General features: G+C 46.8%; 1 protein-coding gene across 6 annotated transcripts in view; it reads right to left on the bottom strand.

Moving 5' to 3' along the window:
- The window catches only part of LOC105467916 (sorting nexin 29), a 590,024-nt gene that overhangs the window by 514,665 nt on the left and 55,972 nt on the right, over positions 1 to 19,387 (bottom strand). For 5 of the 6 annotated variants that reach the window (XR_011616096.1, XM_071083656.1, XM_071083659.1 and 2 more), the window contains exons 5-7: positions 8,644 to 8,824; positions 4,591 to 4,661; positions 2,442 to 2,690 (exon numbers count right to left, since the gene is read on the bottom strand). Coding sequence is in view for 5 of the 6 variants with exons in the window: in XM_071083656.1 (XP_070939757.1) it covers positions 2,442 to 2,690; positions 4,591 to 4,661; positions 8,644 to 8,824 (501 nt within the window). In the remaining variant the exon portion in view is untranslated. The remainder of the gene's footprint in view (positions 1 to 2,441; positions 2,691 to 4,590; positions 4,662 to 8,643; positions 8,825 to 19,387) is intronic. The other variant, XM_071083658.1, reaches the window with a different exon arrangement.

Genomic DNA, 19,387 nt, shown 5'->3' with positions numbered 1-19,387 from the left:
AGAGAATGTGGCAGAAAGGGCCGGGTGCAGTGGCTCACACCTGTAATCTCAGCACTTTGGAGGTGAAGGTGGGTGGATCACCTGAGGTCAGGAGTTCAAGACCAACCTGGCAAACATGGTGAAACTCCATCTCTACTAAAAACACACACAAAAAAAAAAAATCAGCTGGGTGTGGTGGCGGGTGCCTGTAATCCCAGCTACTTGGGAGGCTGACGCAGGAGAATGTCTTGAACATGGGAGGCAGAGGTTGCAGTGAGCTGAGATTGCGCCATTGCACTCCAGTCTGGGTGACAGAACAAGCCTCTGTTTCCAAAAAAAACACAAAGTGGCAGGAATCACACTGTGTGAGTTCTAGTAGCTAGGTGTTAACAGGTCTCACAGCTTTGCGTTTGCTCTCCCGGACAGAGGCCCTGACCCCATACATGAAGAAGCCAGCTCAGCCGACTGGAGGATGAGAGACCAGGAGCACAACCTGAGCCGCCCCAGCACTGACTCCAGACATGTGGATGGGGCCATCTTGGATCTTCCAGTCTAACCACCAGCTCCCATGAGTGAGCCCAAGGAATCCAGCGGAAGAGCCACCATGCCAACCCACCTAAAAAAGGAACGAACTGTGGTGGTTTTAAGTCGCTACATTTTTTAATCACTTGTTATATAGCAAATGCTAACTGAAAAAGAAATCAAGCCTGCCTTAGTGACCAGCACTCAGAGAAGATTCTTTGTGCCCCCATTTTAATCATCACACTTAGATGTAAGACGCTTTGAGGGAATTCCAAAAACCCAATCCGTCTAAACCAATGTGTGATGCGGTGAGGCCTCACTGGTATAGCACAACTCCGAGATTACCTCAAAAGCAGAGTTCCAAAAATGGGTGGGACTGCTACTCCTGTGGGTGTAGAAATTTCAGTGTCTTTGTTACATGAAGCCATCAACAGCCCTATCTCCTACACTGTTCATGCAGGGTCTCTGCTGGAGAAGCACAGGGCAAGACAAGCAAGGCCACTGTGTACCAAAGACACCATGGGATTCTGCACTTTCACCATCAGTAATTCCAAAGGGATGGCCCCAGTTACTGCCTTGTTTAAGAGATCTGAGGATACTGAGACTACGTACTTAAGCCCAAAATTTCCAATTTCAACCAGGCACAGTGGCTTACACCTGTAATCCCAGCACTTTGGGAGGCCAAGGCAGGAGGATCACTTGAGGCCGGGAGTTCAAGACCAGACTGGGCAACATAGCAAGACCCTGTCTCTACATATATACACATACATACTACAACAAAACTTCCAATTTTGCTCTAGTAACATCTTAATGTCCCAAACAAATCAAAGGGTATTGAAAATTTCTTACCAAATTAATCTTAACTTAATCAACTTTCTTTTTTTATTCAATTTTTTACTTAAATTTTTTTAAAAACAGGCTGGGCACAGTGGCTCATACCTGTAATCCCAGTATTTTGAGAGGGCAAGGTGGGCAGATCACCTGAGATTAGGAGTTCAAGATCAGCCTGGCCAACATGGGAAACCCCATCTCTGCTAAAAATACAAAAAGAAGCCAGCCGGGCATGTTGGCACACGCCTGTAGTCCCATCTACTCAGGAGAATTGCTTGAATCCGGGAGGTGAAGGTTGCAGTGAGCTGAGATCATGCCCCTGCACTCCAACCTGGGCAAGAGAGTGAGACTCTGTCTCAAAAAAAAAAAAAAAAAAAAAAAAAAAAAAGTTAAAAAATTGAGACAGGGTCTCACTACATTGCCCAGGCTGGTCTAGAACCCTTGAACTCAAGTGATCCTCCTGCCTCGGCCTCCCAAAGTGCTAGGATTACAGGCATGAGCCACCAAGCCCAGCCTGAACCAACTATCTTCTGCCTCCCCATGACTCCCTAGAGTCAAAGCTGACAACTCCTGTCCTTCCTGAGGCCTCTACTTAAAAGCCATCCCCAATCAGAGGCAAGCCCAACGCCAGACGTTCCCCACAGCAGCCTATGCTTGGCTTTCATCCCTTTTATCCTAAGGATCATAAATTATATATTTTGTCATGAACTACCCACCCACACCCATCCCAAAGGAGACTGCAGGCTACCTGCTGGCAATCTGTCTTTCCTATTCAGCTCACTGCCTAGCACGCAGAATACGATGAAGGAACAAATAAAGGAATGAATGAATGAAGATCAACGTCATCTGGCTCCCGGTGTCTCTCACACCCTCACTTTCCGTTTGCTATGGTTCAGCTGCTCATTTTTCCACCCGGCAATTCTCGCATCTAGATAAGGCCGTCAGAGCCCTTTCAGAGTGAATGAGAATGAGAAACAGAAACACAAATGGAAAACAAGTGTACTGGACTCTATTCCCCTTGGAATGACTTTCAGATTATGAGGTACGTCCACCCCATCAGCCACATTCTGCTTCCCTCTGCTCCGCCTCGAGCACCCGTTCCCACTCACCGGCACTGACATTCCTGGACACGACAGGCAAGGGGTCGGTCTCCTGTTCAGGTTTGATGAGGATGGAGACGGCAGAGGAGGCTGTGATCTCCCTGAACAGGCTGCTCACTCCTTGCGTGGACTCCTTCAGCAAGGAGGTCACATTCTGCGTTGACTCCTTTAAGAGGTCTGAAACGGTGGGAGCAAACTTACTCTGCCCGTTCAAATCCTTGTTGTCGATGTTAATCGCAAAGAGTATGGAGTTCAGACCTGCCCAAAAAAAGGAAGAAGTCTGGAGTGCTTGCTGATGGGCAGTCATACCACCACCAAGAGAAGACAGCTGCAGACCACAGAGTACGGAAGAGGAGACACACTGATCTTAAATAGGTATAAAAATACTTCCGACGCGGAGGTTGTAGGGAGCCGAGATCGTGCCACTGCACTCCAGCCTGGGTGACAGAGCAAGACCCTGTCTCAAAAAAAAAAACAAAAAACACCTCCCATGAAACTGGGGTCAGCAGACATCCATTATCATGGGAGTTGAGTCATGCCACATTCTCTCCCTAATAGCCAGGAAGATAAATACAAATAAGAAGTCAACCAGGAGGAGGTGAAGGCACAAGTTCTGGGATCAGACTGCCTGGGGGTCAACTCCAGCACTGTCACCTACTAGCTACAAGGCCTTGGTCCAGGCTGGGTACAGTGGCTCATCCCTGTAATCCCAGCACTTTGGGAGGCCAAGACAGGTGGATCACCTGAGGCCGGGAGTTCGAGACCAGCCTGACCAACACGGAGACACCTCATCTCCATTAAAAACATGAAATTAGCCGGGCGTGGTGGTACATGCCTATAATCCCAGCTACTGGGGAGGCCGCATAGGAGAATCACTTGAACCCAGGAGGCAGAGGTTGCAGCGAGCCAAGATCATGCCACTGCACTCCAACCTGGGCAACAAGAGTGAAACTCCGTCTCAGAAAAAAAAAAGACCTTGGTCCAGCAACTTATCATCTCCCTGTACTCCGGTCACCTTATCTGTAAGATGGGGACAATATTATCTCTCTCACAGGATTGTAAGTATTAAAGGCAATCACTCACAAGACACTCAGCTCCATAAACCATCAAATGTGCACCAATAACATCATCATCATTACTGTGGACAGAAACTTACACTGGCATCTTATGGTCTACAAAGAAATCATGGTCAAATCCTTTTTCTCATCAATGGACAGGACTAACATAACCCCAAATATATGAGACTTAGTATAAACTTTCAAGGAAAAACAAAAATGAGGCAACAAAGAACTTGGAAAGAGGAAGCAAGTTGCCTACTTCAGTCCAGCTGATTCCACCTTTCACTCTTTGAGTCAAAGGGCAAACAATGTAACAGTCCACCAGGGTCTCCACGATAACTGTCACATGTGTGGCTCCCGATCTCACATGATTCTTTCACAGCCCCATGAAGGTGATTGCTGAGACAGCATGATTCCCATCTCACAGAGAGGAAAGAAAAGGTAGCAAAGCTTATAGCATCTGCCCCAGGTCACCAGTTAGCAAGGGGTAAAGCCAGGATTCAAAGGTAGGTCTCCCACCTCCAATTCCCCGCAAGATATATTACATCTCCATAGCCCAACTAAAAACCTTCTCAAATCTTCATTTTCTCTGCCAGGGTCTCACATTCTAGATGAATACACCCAACACTCTGGTCGGGCATGGTGACTTACACCTGCAATCCCAACACTTTGGGAGGCCAAGGCGAGTGGATTACTTGAGCCCAGGAGTCCGAGACCAGCCTGGCCAACATAGTGAAATCCTGTCTCTATTAAAATACAAAAATTAGCTGGGCGTGGTGGCAGGCGCCTGTAATCCCAGCTTTTCGGGAGGTTGAGACAGGAAAATGACTTGAACCCAGGAGGCAGAGGTTGCAGTGAGCCGAGATGGCACCACTGCACTCCAGCCTGGGCAACAGAGTGAGGCTCTATCTTTAAAAAAATAAAAATGAAACAACCAACATTCAGTGCTAGTAAAAGAAGGACAGCAGCAAGTGACTCATTAAGTTGTTGAGGGACACAGAAGAATCACAACATTCCATGGCATTGTGGATCTGCCCCAAGGCAGCCCCTCTGCTCGCAAATGTCACAAGGCACGGCGCCCTGGTCTGGGCCAGGCTTACCCGCTGCCATGGTTGGAAGCATGCTGGACCTCTCTTCATCCATCACAAAAGACCAGTCTTCATAAAAAGTGCTGCAGATTCAAAGAGAAGAGGAAATCGCTCTTAGCAGTGGTTCTCTGTGTCTATTAACCAAGAAATTTCATTAGACGGCTCCCTGGAAGATCTGCACCTGATCACCCCAGGAGGGATATGATTTGTCTGAGGTCTCTGCTGGTTTAAAGCTTCTGCTTACGAACAGAAGATCTAACACACACATCCTACAACTTCCTCGCTGGTCCCCCGAGACCCCCAGCTTCAGAGTATGAAAATAGACATTATACGTAAATGTATTTATAAAGCAGCAAAGTAGGAGGGAGCAGTCAGGTGGGTGACTTCCACTCAAGCAATGTCCCCAAGAGACAGACAGGAAATCCAAGCCAGCCAACAGGGCTCGCCTGATTTGCCTAATACAAGAAGAGACCATTTCAGACAGAAATTACAGAGCCTCTATGGCTTCATCAACCAGGGCATTTAATATAATGCCTGCCTTGGCCAGGCATGGTGGCTCATGCCTGTAATCCCAGCACTTTGGGAGGCTGGGGTGGGAAGATCACTTGAGGTCAAGAGTTCAAGACCAGCCTGGCCAACACAGTGAAACTCCATCTCTATTAAAAATATAAAAAATTAGCTGGGCATGGTGGCAGATGCTTGTAATCCCAGCTACTCAGGAGGCTGAAGCAGGAGAATCGCTTGAACCTGGAGGCTCAGCGAGCAGAGACTGCACCACTGTACTCCAGCTTGGGCGAAAGAGCGAGACTCCACCTCAAAATAATAATAATAATAATAATATAATGCCTGCCTAGGTTACAGACCTGAAAGCCCACATTATCCTTGGAAAAGGCCAGGAGGCTAAAAATACACCACAAATCTAGATGGCATTGGGATAAGGCCGTCAAGAAAGCCTACAGGGCCTGTCCAAGGTCATCCGGCCAATAAATGGTCCAGCCAGGGCTTAAAAGAAGTTCTCCCGAGTCCAGCTTCCAAGCTCTCTCTGACTTCCTGTCAAGCAATGACAACCAAAAATCCCCAATGCCATAACTTCCCCGCCAGGTCACTGAATTCTAAATTAATCGAGGCAAAGGTCAATTTCACTAAAGCAGTCAGGGATACACAACCTATAGTTGAGTGAGGGGTTGGAAAAATTAGCCACTGAAGTGACTGAATACAACTAACAGAAACTAACACTGGGTACACACAGACATAAAGATGGGGACTGCTAGAGAGAGTAGAGAGGGAGAAAAGCATAGACTGAAAAACTACCTACCGGGTACTATGTTCACTACCTGGGAGACGGGTTCAATCATGCCCGAAACCTCGGCATCACGCAATGTTCCCAGGTAACAAACCTGCACATGTAGCCCCTGAATCTAAAATAAAAATTGAGGCTGGGAACGGTGGCTCACGCCTGTAATCCCGGCACTTGGGAGGCTGACGTGGTGGATCACTTGAGGCTAGGAGTTCGAGACCAGCCTGGCCAATACAGTAAAACCCCGTCTCTATTAAAAATGCAAAAATTAGCTGGGCGTGGTGGTGCACACCTGTAATCCCACCTACCGGGCAGGCTGAGGCAGGAGAAAGAGAGAAGAGGTGCATTTCCAATATACTTTTCCAGAAAATATTAGCAGACGTACAAACCACGTGCTCAAGCTGACATTCTGACGGTACCTGATTCCTAAAATCATGATCCTTTAAAAATCTGAGCCCGTTTTCATGCATCTAAATGAATGTGTTTTCCCCACATCGGGTTGGGGAAGTGGCTGGTGATCCAGGTAAGGTCAACTGTGATTCTTACCTGCTGGACTCACTTCTTCTTGATGTTCACTTCAACTTTGAGACTGAGTATGTAACTCTGAACTACCCATAAATGATATGCTGGAAAGAGCTTCACAGAAATTCACTTCAAGAAATAGGAGTAGGCCACACACAGTAGCTCACGCCTGTAATCCCAGCACTTTGGGACGCTGAGGCGGGAGGATCACGAGGTCAGGAGATCGAGACCATCCTGGCTAACACGGTGAAATCCGTCTCTACTAAAAATACAAAAAATTAGCCAGGTGTGGTGGCGTGCGCCTGTAGACCCAGCTACTCAGGAGGCTGAGGCAGGAGAATCGCTTGAACCCAGGAGGCGGAGGTTACAGTGAGCCAAGATCACGCCACTACACTCCAGCCTAGGCAAAAAAGCAAGACTCCATCTCAAAAAAAAAAAAGGAAGAAAAGGAAAGAAAAGAAAGAAAGAAACAGGAGTGTGTTTTCCTTAACTAAAGCTGGTTAATGCCCCAGAGGTCCAGATGTTCTCAGCCCCCCGAACTCTGACCCTGAGCAGTATACAAGTGTCACCAGTATCAGTCCTCCTGGCTCCCAAGTCCTCCCATTTTGGACCCATACAATTGAACAAAGAGCCACAGGCAACAGAGAACTTTAACGATATTTTCAAGAGCCCCAGTGCACAATACCAGAAGACCTGAGACATTACCAGTAGAGAGGTGACCACAGCAGTAGATAAAGCAGAAGAGGAGACCTGAACTAGGGAACACAGGTCAAGATATAAAATCACGGGAACACACCACACTGCTCACAAACTGCCCACTGATTGAATTCAGGGAAATTTCACTGTTGAAGATCCGGGCATTGCTGATGGGGAAGTTACTTAAGGAACCAGAAGACGATTCATCAATGTCGCTCCGTATCACTCAAGGACACAAAACAACACGTCTAGTCCACCATTCTCAGAGCAAAAGTAATGGCCACGCCCAGGCACGGTGGCTCACGCCTGTAATCCCAGCACTTTGGGAGGCCTAGGTGGGCAGATTACCTGAGGTCAGGAGTTTGAGACCAGCCTGGTCAACATAATTAAACCCCGTACCTACTAAAAATACAAAAAATTAGCTAGGTGTTGTGGCACATGCTACTCAAGAGGCGCTGAGGCAGGAGAATCGCTTGAACTGGGAAGACAGAAGTTGCAGTGAGCCCAGATAGCATCAATGCACTCCAGCCTGGGCAACAGAGTGAAACTCCGTCTCAAAAACAAACAAACAAAAAACAAACACAAAAAAATGACTTCCTTCTCCAAGTTAAAATTTCCATGTTTTTTTTCAGTTTGGGATTGAACGAATGCAAGAATCCCAAATTAAAATTCTATGCCTGGCATGGTAGCTCACACCTGTAATCTCAGCACTTTGGGAGGCTGAGGTGGGAAGATTACTTGAACCTAGGAGTTCAAGACCAGCCTGGGCAACACACTGAGACCCCATCACTACAAAAAAAATGTTTAAATTAGCCAGGCATGATGGCATTCACTTATGGTCCTGGCTGCTCAGGAGGCTGAGGTGGGAGGATTGCTTGGGCCAGGGAGGTCCAGGCTGCAATGACCCGTGTTCATGCCACTGCACTCCAACTTGGGCAACAAAGCAAGACCCAGTCTTAAAAAAAAAAAAAAAAAAAAAAAAAAAAAAAGGCCGGGCGCGGTGGCTCAAGCCTGTAATCCCAGCACTTTGGGAGGCTGAGACGGGCAGATCACGAGGTCAGGAGATCGAGACCATCCTGGCTAGCACGGTGAAACCCCGTCTCTACTAAAAATTAAAAAAAAAAAACTAGCCGGGCAAGGTGGCGGGCGCCTGTAGTCCCAGCTACTCGGGAGGCTGAGGCAGGAGAATGGCGTGAACCCGGGAGGCGGAGCTTGCAGTGAGCTGAGATGCGGCCACTGCACTCCAGCCTGGGCGACAGAGTGAGACTCCGTCTAAAAAAAAAAAAATCCAGAAAGTGAAGAGCAAGCTATGTCCTAAGACAACAGCTCTCTCCACATTCAAGTGCCATGCCGAGCCCTTTACAGGCAGTCTCTCAATGATTCTCCCCCAAGTTTCCCCCCAGCTCAGCAGAACACTCCAGAGCTGTCAGAGGGAGGCCCACTTGCCCCAGATCGGGGAACTAGGATGAAAATCCAGGTGGTCTGACTCCAGACTCCAAGATCTTCACCCCTTGTTCCACCCCATCCCAGGTCCCGTCCCAGCCACGTACCTGAGCCTGCAGCGGTCGGCCAGGAGCATGTGCAGGTAGCGCTCTAGGGAGTGCTCGTTGAGGGCACAGCGCAGCCAGGCGCGGCCCCGGCCCACGTCGGAGGCGATGTGGCGCAGGGAGTAGAAGCGCTGCAGCTCGTGCTTGTTGAGGACCTCCTTCACGTAGTACCAGAACACGGGCTCTACGGAGAGAGGGCACAGGCACCTGGCACTCAGCCTGGGGTACTTAGCATTGGGAAAGGAACACACAAAGCCCCTAGGCGATGATGAAGATTGTAACAGAGTATCCCCTTAGGATGGAAAAGGTGGGGGATAACACCAAAGACATGGAATCAACCCAGATACCCACCAATAGTGGACTGTATAAACAAAATGTGATACATTTACACAACGGAATACTACGCAGCCTTGAAAAAGAACAAAATTGTGTCCTATGCAGCAACACGGATGACTGGAGGCCATTATCCTAAGCAAATTACACAGAAATAGAAAATGAAATACTGCATATTCTCACTTATAAATGGAAGCTAAACACTGGGTACACACAGACATAAAGAGAGCAAACAACAGATACTGGGGACTGCTAGAGAGAGTAGAGAGAGTAGAGAGGGAGGACAGCACGAACTGAAAAACTACCTACCAGGTACTATGTTCACTACCTGGGAGATGGGTTCAATCATGCCCTAAACCTTAGCATCACGCAATGTACCCAGGTAACAAACCTGCACATGTATCCCCTGAATCTAAAACAAAAATTGAGACTGGGAACGGTGGCTCACGCCTGTAATCCCGGCACTTGGGAGGCTGACGTGGTGGATCACTTGAGGTCAGGAGTTCGAGACCAGCCTGGCCAACACGGTAAAACCCCGTCTCCACTAAAAATGCAAAAATTAGCTGGGCGTGGTGGTGCACACCTGCAATCCCACCTACCGGGCAGGCTGAGGCAGGAGAATCACTTAAACCCAGGAGGCAGAGGTTGCAGTGAGCTGAGATTGCACCACTGCACTTCAGCCTGGTGACAGAGCAAGACTTAGCCTCCAAAACAATAATGAAATTTAAAAAAAGGTGGGAGATACAGAAGACTACATCAAAAATAAGAATGACTTTAAAACCTCTCATCCAGAAAAGACCAAAGTTGACATTTTCAAGAATTCTCAGTCTTTTTTACTGCATTTTTCTTTTTTATAATAAAATCAACATTTGCTGTAGGCTGAATTATAATCCTCAAAGATATTGACTTCCTAAGCTCCAGAATTCTCTGAATATTATGTTATACGGTAAAAGAGTCTTTGCAACTGTGTTAGGATCTGGAAATTGGGAGGTTATCTTGCATCATCCCTGTGAGGCTGATGTAATCACATCTTCATCAGAGGCAGGGACAGGCAGAGAGAAACTTGACGCAGAATAGGAGGACATGATGTGACCAGAGAAGCAAAGACTAGCATGGGGCAGCCACAGCCAAGGAAAGTGGGCAGCAAGCAGACTCTGGAAGGGCCAGGAACGGATTCGGCCCTGGAGCCTCCAGAAGCAAGCAGCCCTGCTGTCTGTCACCTTGACTTTAGCCCAGTGAAGCTGATTTGGGACTTCTGGCCTCCGGAACGGTGGGAGAATAAATTATAGTGTTTAAAAGTCACCAACTGTGTATTAATTTGTTACAGCAGCCAGAAGAAAAGAACACATCAGGCCGGGCACAGTGGCTCACGCCTGTAATCCCAGCACTCCAGGAGGCCAATGCAAGCGGATCATCTGAGGTCAGGGGTTCCAGACCAGCCTGACCAACATGGTGAAACCCCATCTCTACTAAAAATACAATAATGAGCCAGGCCTGGTGGCAGGTGCCTGTAATCCCAGCTACACGGGAGGCTGAGGCAGGAGACTCACTTAAACCCAGGAGGCAGAGGTTGCAGTGAGCTGAGATCACACCACTGCACTCCAGCCCGGGCAACAGAGAAAGACTCCATCTCAAAAAAAAAACACAAAAAACAAAAAAAATAGGCTGGCACGGTAGCTCACTCCTGTAATCCCAGCACTTTGGGAGGCTGAGGCAGGCAGATCACAAGGTCAAGAGATTGAGAACATCCTGGCCAAAATGGTGAAATCCCGTCTCGACTAAAAATACAAAAATTAGCTGGGCATGGTGGCGCATGCCTGTAGTCCCAGCTACTCGGGAGGCTGAGGCAGCAGAATTGCTTGAACCCGGGAGGCGGAGGTTGCAGTGAACCACTATCATGCCACTACACTCCAGGTTGGTGACAGAGCGAAACTCTGTCTCAAAAAATAAATAAATAAAACCACATCATATTGTATGAGTGTATATGCATACATAGTTATATGTGTAATTTTATATCCTGATTCATTTATTTCTTGTCTAGATCATGAACATTTTCCTATTATAATTAAAAGTCTTTCAAAGATGATTTTTGATGGTTTTCCAGTAAAACATAACTATTTCCCTACTACTAAGGGCATGGCACATGGCCAACTTTCCTTCTGCGCAGTAAAGAACACCCCTATACATAAATAATTGTCCTCATTTCTAGTTCCTTAGGAAAGATTTCCACATGTCAAATTACTCAGTCTGAGGATAGGAACAGATTTAAGGCTTTATGGGAAACTCAAGACAGTTTATTTTTACCCATAAGACAGTCATTCCTACAACTACTTGTATCTCCTCACATCCCACCACTTTTTATCCACGTGTACACAGATTTTTAAATTTTTTTATATACATTTTAAATTAATTATTATTTGTTTATGTTTGAGACAAGGCCTCTCCCTCTGTCACCCAGGCTGGAGTTCACTGCAGCCTCAATGTCCTGGCCTCAAGTGATCCTCCTGTCTCGGCCTCCCGAGTAGCTGAGACACAGGCATGCACCCCCATGCCCAGCTAATTTTTTAATTTTTTATTTATTTGTAGAGACGATGTTCTGCTATGTTGTGCAGTCTGGTATCAAACTCCTGGCTTCAAGTGATCCTCTTGCCTAAGATTCCCAAAATGCTAGGATTACAGTCGGGAGCCACCATGCCCAACCCCAGATTTTTTCATAGTTGTCATGCTAGTGTATACATAATTTTGTGATCAATTTTCTTCACTTAACATTGGCTCTTCAACACTTTTTCGGGCTGGCAATAATAATAACAGCAGCAACAGCAACTACTATTTACTGAGCAGTAACTAAGCACCAGCCATTGCAGTAAACACTTTACATCTGACATCATCACAACCAAGACCATCTCCATGTGAAAGACAAGGTCTGAAGCCAGGACAAGTAAAGCGACTCACCCAGCAACACAGTTAGTAAACAGTATGGCAGAAAGGGACCTCAGAGCTCACTGCAAACCCAAATCACGCCGCCTTGCAAAATGAGGGGACTTGGCCTTCTTCGAAATGGTCACGTTCACAACTGTTTAATACTCCAAGTGGGGGAAGCTGAGTCTTTGCAGTTAGACCCGGCTTCCAATCTAGGAGCTAAACAGGCTCACAGTCCCCTCTGAAACATCACAAAGGCTTTGAACCTGCCTTCCAGAAGTAGGCAAGTACACCCATCTCCAGAAACTGCATGGCAGGCTAGTTAAGTTCACTCTAATGTTTCAATTCAACTTCACTAGGATGCACTGCATTCTTTCTATGAGCTGTGAACCGAGGTAGGCTATGTGTCACCAGTTAGAGACAAGAAGAACTCGTCCCTAAGGGACTTCCAGTCTAGCAGGCAGGACGAACAGAGAAAAAGTCCATTCAACCAAATGACCTTCCGCAAGTCACTCAACCATGCTAAGCCTGAAAATCCTCTCCCATAAAATCAACACAAAAGTACAGAATCACCCAAGGTTACTGGGGTAACTAGAAAGGGAAGGAAAGCACCAAGCACAGTGCCCAGTCCATGATGACCAATCAGCATTTGCTTAATAATTAATTCCCTTCACAGCAGAGGGCATTTACGTGGGTTCTTCTGTGTTCGCAGCATCTAAATGTACACATCTGTATGCGTGAGCGTAAGTATGTGGGGATCAAGCCAATCGCTGGGATCATTTAGAATAATCTTCCCAGGAATAACAAAAACCAGCAAGAGGGCAGGTCCCTCAAGACTATCTTCTGTCTCAATCCCTGAATGTCAAACTAATCCACTTCCCAAGCTCATCAGATCAGTCTAATCCACACAACTGTACACAACCGCCTTCCTTCCACTCTCCGCCTCACTCAGAAACCAGGACGGGGAATCTGGTGACAACTCCCTCGGTCAGCTGGCCAACAAAGTGTTTCGAAATACCCCAGACCATTATCTGTACGTCCATCACATTTCCAATCAAGTGACTCTCACCTGCAGCCTGTCTTGAAAAACGCAGTCACCTCCCTCCGACCTTGAATCTACATGAATGCTTTAAAGTGTGTTTTCACCTTTCAATTCTGCAAATTGCTTACTGCTACAGAATCCTTTTAAAGCTTGTCAGGGTGATGCTGCTGATGATAAGAATTATCCCAGCAGGGTTCTGCTTCCACTGCCAGAATGAATGTGCTCTATTTAAAGTGCAGCTCACCTGCCAATTAGCGCCTGCCGTGTCCGTAATTTAATTTAGAGATATACGCTGATCTGCTTTGAAACATGGTGCTAAGTCAAAAAGCGGGCAAGGGCTTCTGGTTCTGCAAACACCTGAAAGCCAAACGCCAACAAAAACAAGTGCCAGGGAGGGGTGTTGAGAAGAGCTGCCCTGGGGCACCTGTTAAAAGAGGATGACTAACAGCACCAGGCTTTTGGGAAAGTTTCTATCAAGTCTTAACCTATCACCGATGCCATCACCAATGCCAAGAATTCATACCTTAGAGACCACAAGGAAGACAAAAACCTTGTCCCAAATTCTAGTTCAGGCACTGTGTCACCTTGGGAAACTTTTTTTGTCCTCTACTTTCTTCACCTGTACAATGGGGAGAACAGTACCTACCTGTATGGATTGCTATGAGGGAAAAATGAGAAATAGGAATACATGTCAAGTGTATCCAATAATGCAGTGAATAAATGTTAGCCATAGCGATTAACATACCTGGCATATAATTGGTGCTCAGTGAAAACCAGCTATTAATATCACTACCACACTTGCACCAAACAGCATTCCTTTTCCTTGTTTGGAGTTTCTTTTTTTTTTTTTTTTTTTTTTTTTTTGAGAGGCGGGGTGGGGACAAGGTCTCGCTCTGTCACCCAGGCTAGAGCACAGTGGCACGATCATAGTACACTGCAGTCTTGAACTCCTGGGCTCAAGCGATCCTCCCACCTCAGGCTCACAAGTAGCTGGGACTACAGGTGTACACCACTATACATGGCTTTTGTTTGTTTGTTTTTTTCTGTAGAGATGAGGGTCTCACTACATTATCAGGCTGGTCTTGAACTCCTGAAATCAAATGATCCTCCAGCATCAGACTCCCAAAGCACTGGGATTACAGGCATAAGCCACCAAGCCTGGTCCTTTTCTGGTCCTTTTCCCTTTCTTCTAGTAAGAGCACCCCTCTTTCGTATGGGAAACCCATTCCACTGGGGTCCTTCCGCACTGCCCTAACCTCCCCCTACAGCAGGGGTGGACAGCTAACCCAGGGCAGGCAATTAACTGGCCAGAACCACGGCATACGCAACTTTCATTTTTTTTAATATTACATAAAAATATGAGTTATCTTGATTGATAAGTTTTTTGGTACCACCTTCAATTTTGTGGCCAAAGTGAGTGTCTCACTAACCTCGCCCTAGTCTCAGCCCTGGACCACAGGGTTCTCTGGAGCCACCAGAAAAGACGCCTTGTCTCCTCCAGGAGCTGAGGTCAGCAAACTATGGCCCGGGGGTCAAATTTGGCCTCCGAACTGTTTTTGTAAGCACAGTGTTCCTGGAACGCAGCCACACCCATTTGCTCCCATATGGTCTGTGGCTGAGTTTCTGCTCCAGTGGCAGAGCTGAGTCACTGCTATGGAGACTGCACGGCTCACAAAACCTGTAATACGACCCGTAAGCAGGGAGTGTGCCGAGCCCCTTCGAGAAGTAGGATCTCTCATCCCTGGAAACCTGTAGCTACCTGGGGCCATTTTCCACCCCACCATGTAGAGAGACCCCATCTGAAAAGACACCCAACCACAGAGAAGCTATGCCGGAGGGACGGCACATTTGGGAGAAGGCAGGGCCCCTGAATCCAGCTCAACTCTGAGATGATTTCTTACTTACTTGGGTCAATATATAAATGTCCTTCATCTGATTTTTCAAATCAGTCTAAAGGATTTTCTATCATTTGCAACCACAGGGAATAATGCAGTGAGACAGGACATGTTCTTCAGTCATCTGACAATCATCTATAGAAGACCAAGAACACGCCAGGAACGGAGCAACACCTGTGCTCCACAGCCATGGGGGGAGGCGAGGGGTGTCTCATCAATGTGACAACACTGCCCCAAAACAAACAAAGTATTGCTCAACAAAAAAATCAGAAAACCCAAGACCAGCCTGGGCAAATGGTAAGACCCCACCTCTACAAAAAGGAAACAGAAAACCCAACTACAAGGAGCCTAGTGTGGCGGCACACACCCGTTGTCCCAGCTACTTAGGAGGCTGAGGCAGGGGAATGGCTGGAGCCCAGGAGTTTGAGGCTGTAGTGAGCTATGACTGCACCACTGCACTCCAGCCTCGTTAACAGAGCAAGGCCCTGTCTCTAAAAACAAAACAAAATGAAAAAAACCCACACACAAAGAAAATCCAAGTCCATGGAGCTGGGTTGGTCTGGAAATAGGCCAGTGATACGAAGGCTATGTCAGGCTAGAATCTCCAACCTTTTGATCTCGCTGTCCCAGAGGACTGTCATAACTCTGGGCATCTCATTCACAATTGAGCAGGAAGAAAGGGAACGGGATGAAGCCAGCTCTATCGCCCCTTTTATCAGGAAAGAACAAGTAATCCCAGACAAATCACAAGGGAGCAGAGAAAGCAGAGAACAAAACTCAAAACTGGCTTAATCCTTCAGGATCCCTCACCGAGACAAAGGAGTACATATCACAGCCTCAAGCAAAATCTGGGTTCTATCAAAGCCAAGGAAGACAGAGGGATGAATCTGAGGGCAGAATCTAACAGAATCAGCCACACGTGATATCAGCCATGCCAGGAACAAAGGTAAACCAAGTTCGCTCATGTGCCAGTCTGAGAACTCAGTGAATACAGGTGCTCCCAAATCTGTCACATCCCAAACTGAACCAGCCTGACTGCAAGGCACAAATGGATTGGCAGAGCAGAGTGCCAACAACGGGCTGAGCTCTGTCACTTGGCCATCTTCCAACTAGCCACAAGACTGCCTTCCAGAACCAGAGCTCAGCATAATACACCTGTATCCTATGAGAGTTTACAGCGTAGCACCTCCTTTATTAAAGAGTCGGAAATAAATTAACCAGGCATGGTGGCGTGCACGTGCAGTCCCAGCTACCTGAGAGGCTGAAGTGGGAGGATCGCTTGAGCCAGGAAGTTGAAGGCTGCAGAGAGCCATGATTGCACCACTGCACTCTAGTCTGGCAACAGAGAAAGACCCCGTCTCTTATTTAAAAAAAAAAAAAAACAGTGGGAAATTTCTAAGAAGGACTTCTAAAACTTGTGTCTCACTTCCTTTTAGGGGCATACCCCATCATGAGCTGAAGAGTCATTTACATTCTGAAAGGAGCAAAGCAAAGGACCCATGGAACTCAGGCTGGATAACTGTGATCTAAAAACTGACAACTCAGAGGCCAAGCTCAGTCTCTTTTACTTTTTTTTTTTTTTTTTTTGAGGCGGAGTCTCACTCTGTCACCCAGGCTGGAGTGCCAGGGCATGGTCTCAGCTCACTGAAACCTCTGCCTCCTGGGTTCAAGCGATTCTCCTGCCTCAGCCTCCCAAGTAGCTGGAATTACAGGTGCCTACCACCATGCCCAGCTAATTTTTGTATTTTTAATGGAGACAGGGTTTCACCATGTTGGCCAGGCCGGTCTCGAAATCCAGGCCTCAAGTGATCCACTCACCTCGGCCTCCCAAAGTGCTGGAATTACAGGCCTGAGTCTTAATTTATGAAACAGCAGGATTAAACACCTTTGAAACAGGCAGAGGTCACATTCCGCCAAGAGGTATCAGTCCAGCTCCACTAGATCTTAACATGCTGGGACACATTCATACCCCTTAGTAAATAGCCACTGGCCCAGGTCCCTGCCACCCTGGGTGTCAAGGACCCACCCCCAAGGGACCCTATGGACATCCCCATGCTACAGTGACCCAGGAGTTAACAAAGAGCCCAAGGGGTACAGCACCCTGGCTTCTGACTTCCTCCCTAAGGCCAGCTTCTTTCTGCCGGTTGTCAACCACTTTTTTCACCTTGAACGGAGCCCTGCATTTTCTCTGCACCTTTAGCAGACATCCTTCCAAGGCTTCCCTCACCAAAAGCAGCTGATTTGCACGTGCATGAACACAAAAGAAAATCACCAACAGGGAACTGAAAGCAGGGATGGGCGGGTGAGGAACTGGACTTCCCCTCACCATCAAAAGGATGCACCCAGGGCTCCCCTGGCACACGCAGCTTCCTCCAAAATTAATTTTTTTTTCATTTTTTCTAACTTTTTTTTTTAATTATTATACTTTAAGTTCTAGGGTACATGTGCACAACGTGCAGGTTTGTTACATATGTATACATGTGCCATGTTGGTGTGCTTCACCCATTAACTCGTCATTTATATTAGGTATATCTGCTAATGCTATCCCTCCCCGCTCCCTCCTCCCCACAATAGGACCCGGTGTGTGATATTCCCCTTCCTGTGTCCAAGTGATCTCATTGTTCAATTCCCACCTATGAGTGAGAACATGTGGTATTTGGTTTTTCCATTCTTGTTATAGTTTGCTACATCGCACTTATTCCAAAATTGACCACATAGTTGGAAGTAAAGCACTCCTCAGCAAATGTATAAGAACAGAAATTATAACAAACTGTCTCTCAGACCACAGTGCAATCAAACTAGAACTCAGGACTAAGAAACTCAATTAAAACCGCTCAAATATATGGAAACTGAACAACCTGCTCCTGAATGACTACTGGGTACATAACGAAATGAAGGCAGAAATAAAGATGTTCTTTGAAACCAATGAGAACAAAGATACAACATACCAGAATCTCTGGGACACATTTAAAGCAGTGTGTAGAGGGAAATTTATAGCACTAAATGCCTACAAGAGAAAGCAGGAAAGATCTAAAATTGACACTCTAACATCACAATTAAAAGAACTAGAGAAGCAAGAGCAAACACATCCAAAATTAATGTTCTACAGAAATGCAATTGTTGCCCAAGGTGACCCAATGAAGCAAAATATAAATTCTGCTTTGAGTGCAATCAACCATTTTCAAAAATCCCCACTGAAGATCAAGGAAGTCAGTGTCTCTCATTTATAGTTGTGGGTATATTACTACCACCTGCTCCCACTGACTGAGGATGCATACAGACCGCTGAGAGTAGTGGTTTGGCTTCCCAGGAAAATGAACAGGGTGTTCTGAAGTCAGGGTCCTCAAGTGGTTATTTTGAATGCAGTCCTTTGGTGGCCTCTACTATGCAAGTAGCCAAATACTGGAGTTCCAGACACTGGAGCTACAAGGATGAGCCTGTAATCGTAACACTTTGGGAGGTCAAGGCAGGCGGATCACCTGAAGTCACTAGTTCGAGACCAGCCTGGCCAATATGATGAAACCCCGTCCCTACTAAAAATATAAAACTTAGCCAGGCGTGGTGATGTGCGTCTGTAATCACAGCTACTAGGGAGACTGGGGCAGGAGAATCGCTTGAACTCAGGAGGCAGAGGCTGCAGTGAGCCAAGATAGTGCCACTGCACTCCAGCATGGGCAACAGAGCGAGACTTCATCTCAACAAAAAAAGAAAGAAAGAAAGAAAGAAAATGGGTAGTTCCATATATAGGTTTGAAGGAAGAAGAACTTAGGACTATAGGAGGGGCACAGTCCAGCTGAACCACGTAGGGAGCTCATGACTGGCTTTTTGAAAACAATTCTGAAACTTCAAGAGAGAAGAGAACAAAACCACATGAGATACCACTTCACACCCATCAGGATGGCAATTATGAAAACAGAAAAAAGGAGGCCAGGGATGGTGGCTCAGGCCTGTAATCCCAGCACTTTGGGAGGCCAAGGTGGGAGGATCACTTAGGACAAGGAGTTTGAGACCACCTGGGCAAAACAGTAAGATTCTGTCCCTACAAAAAATAATAAAGTTACTATACATATATATATATGTATAGTGTGTGTGTATATATATAGATAGACAGATACGAAAAAAGGGGGTGGTAATCACTCTCTGGTTCTCTCCATGTATACAATTAAAGCTGTATAACTTTACTCTAATTTAAAAAGCCAGCATTGGCTGGGTGCGGTGGCTCACGCCTATACTCCTAGCACTTTGAGAGGCCAAGGCGGGCAGATCATTTGAGGTCAGGAGTTCGAGACCAGCCTGGCCAACACAGTGAAACTCTGCCTCTACTAAAAATACAAAAATTAGCAAGTCACGGTGGCTCATGCCTGTAATCCCAGCTACTTGGGAAGCTGAGGCAGGAAAATCACTTGAACCCGGGAGGTGGAGGCTGCAATGAGCTGAGATCACACTGCTGCACTCCAGCCTGGGTGACAAAGTGAGACTCCATCTCAAAAAATAAATAAATAGGCCGGGCGCGGTGGCTCAAGCCTGTAATCCCAGCACTTTGGGAGGCCGAGACGGG

Source organism: Macaca nemestrina, chromosome 18 (genome assembly GCF_043159975.1).
Source record: "Macaca nemestrina isolate mMacNem1 chromosome 18, mMacNem.hap1, whole genome shotgun sequence".
Taxonomy (NCBI): domain Eukaryota; kingdom Metazoa; phylum Chordata; class Mammalia; order Primates; family Cercopithecidae; genus Macaca; species Macaca nemestrina.
Note: the sequence above shows the minus strand (reverse complement) of the source record. Positions and strands in the feature narration are given on the sequence as shown.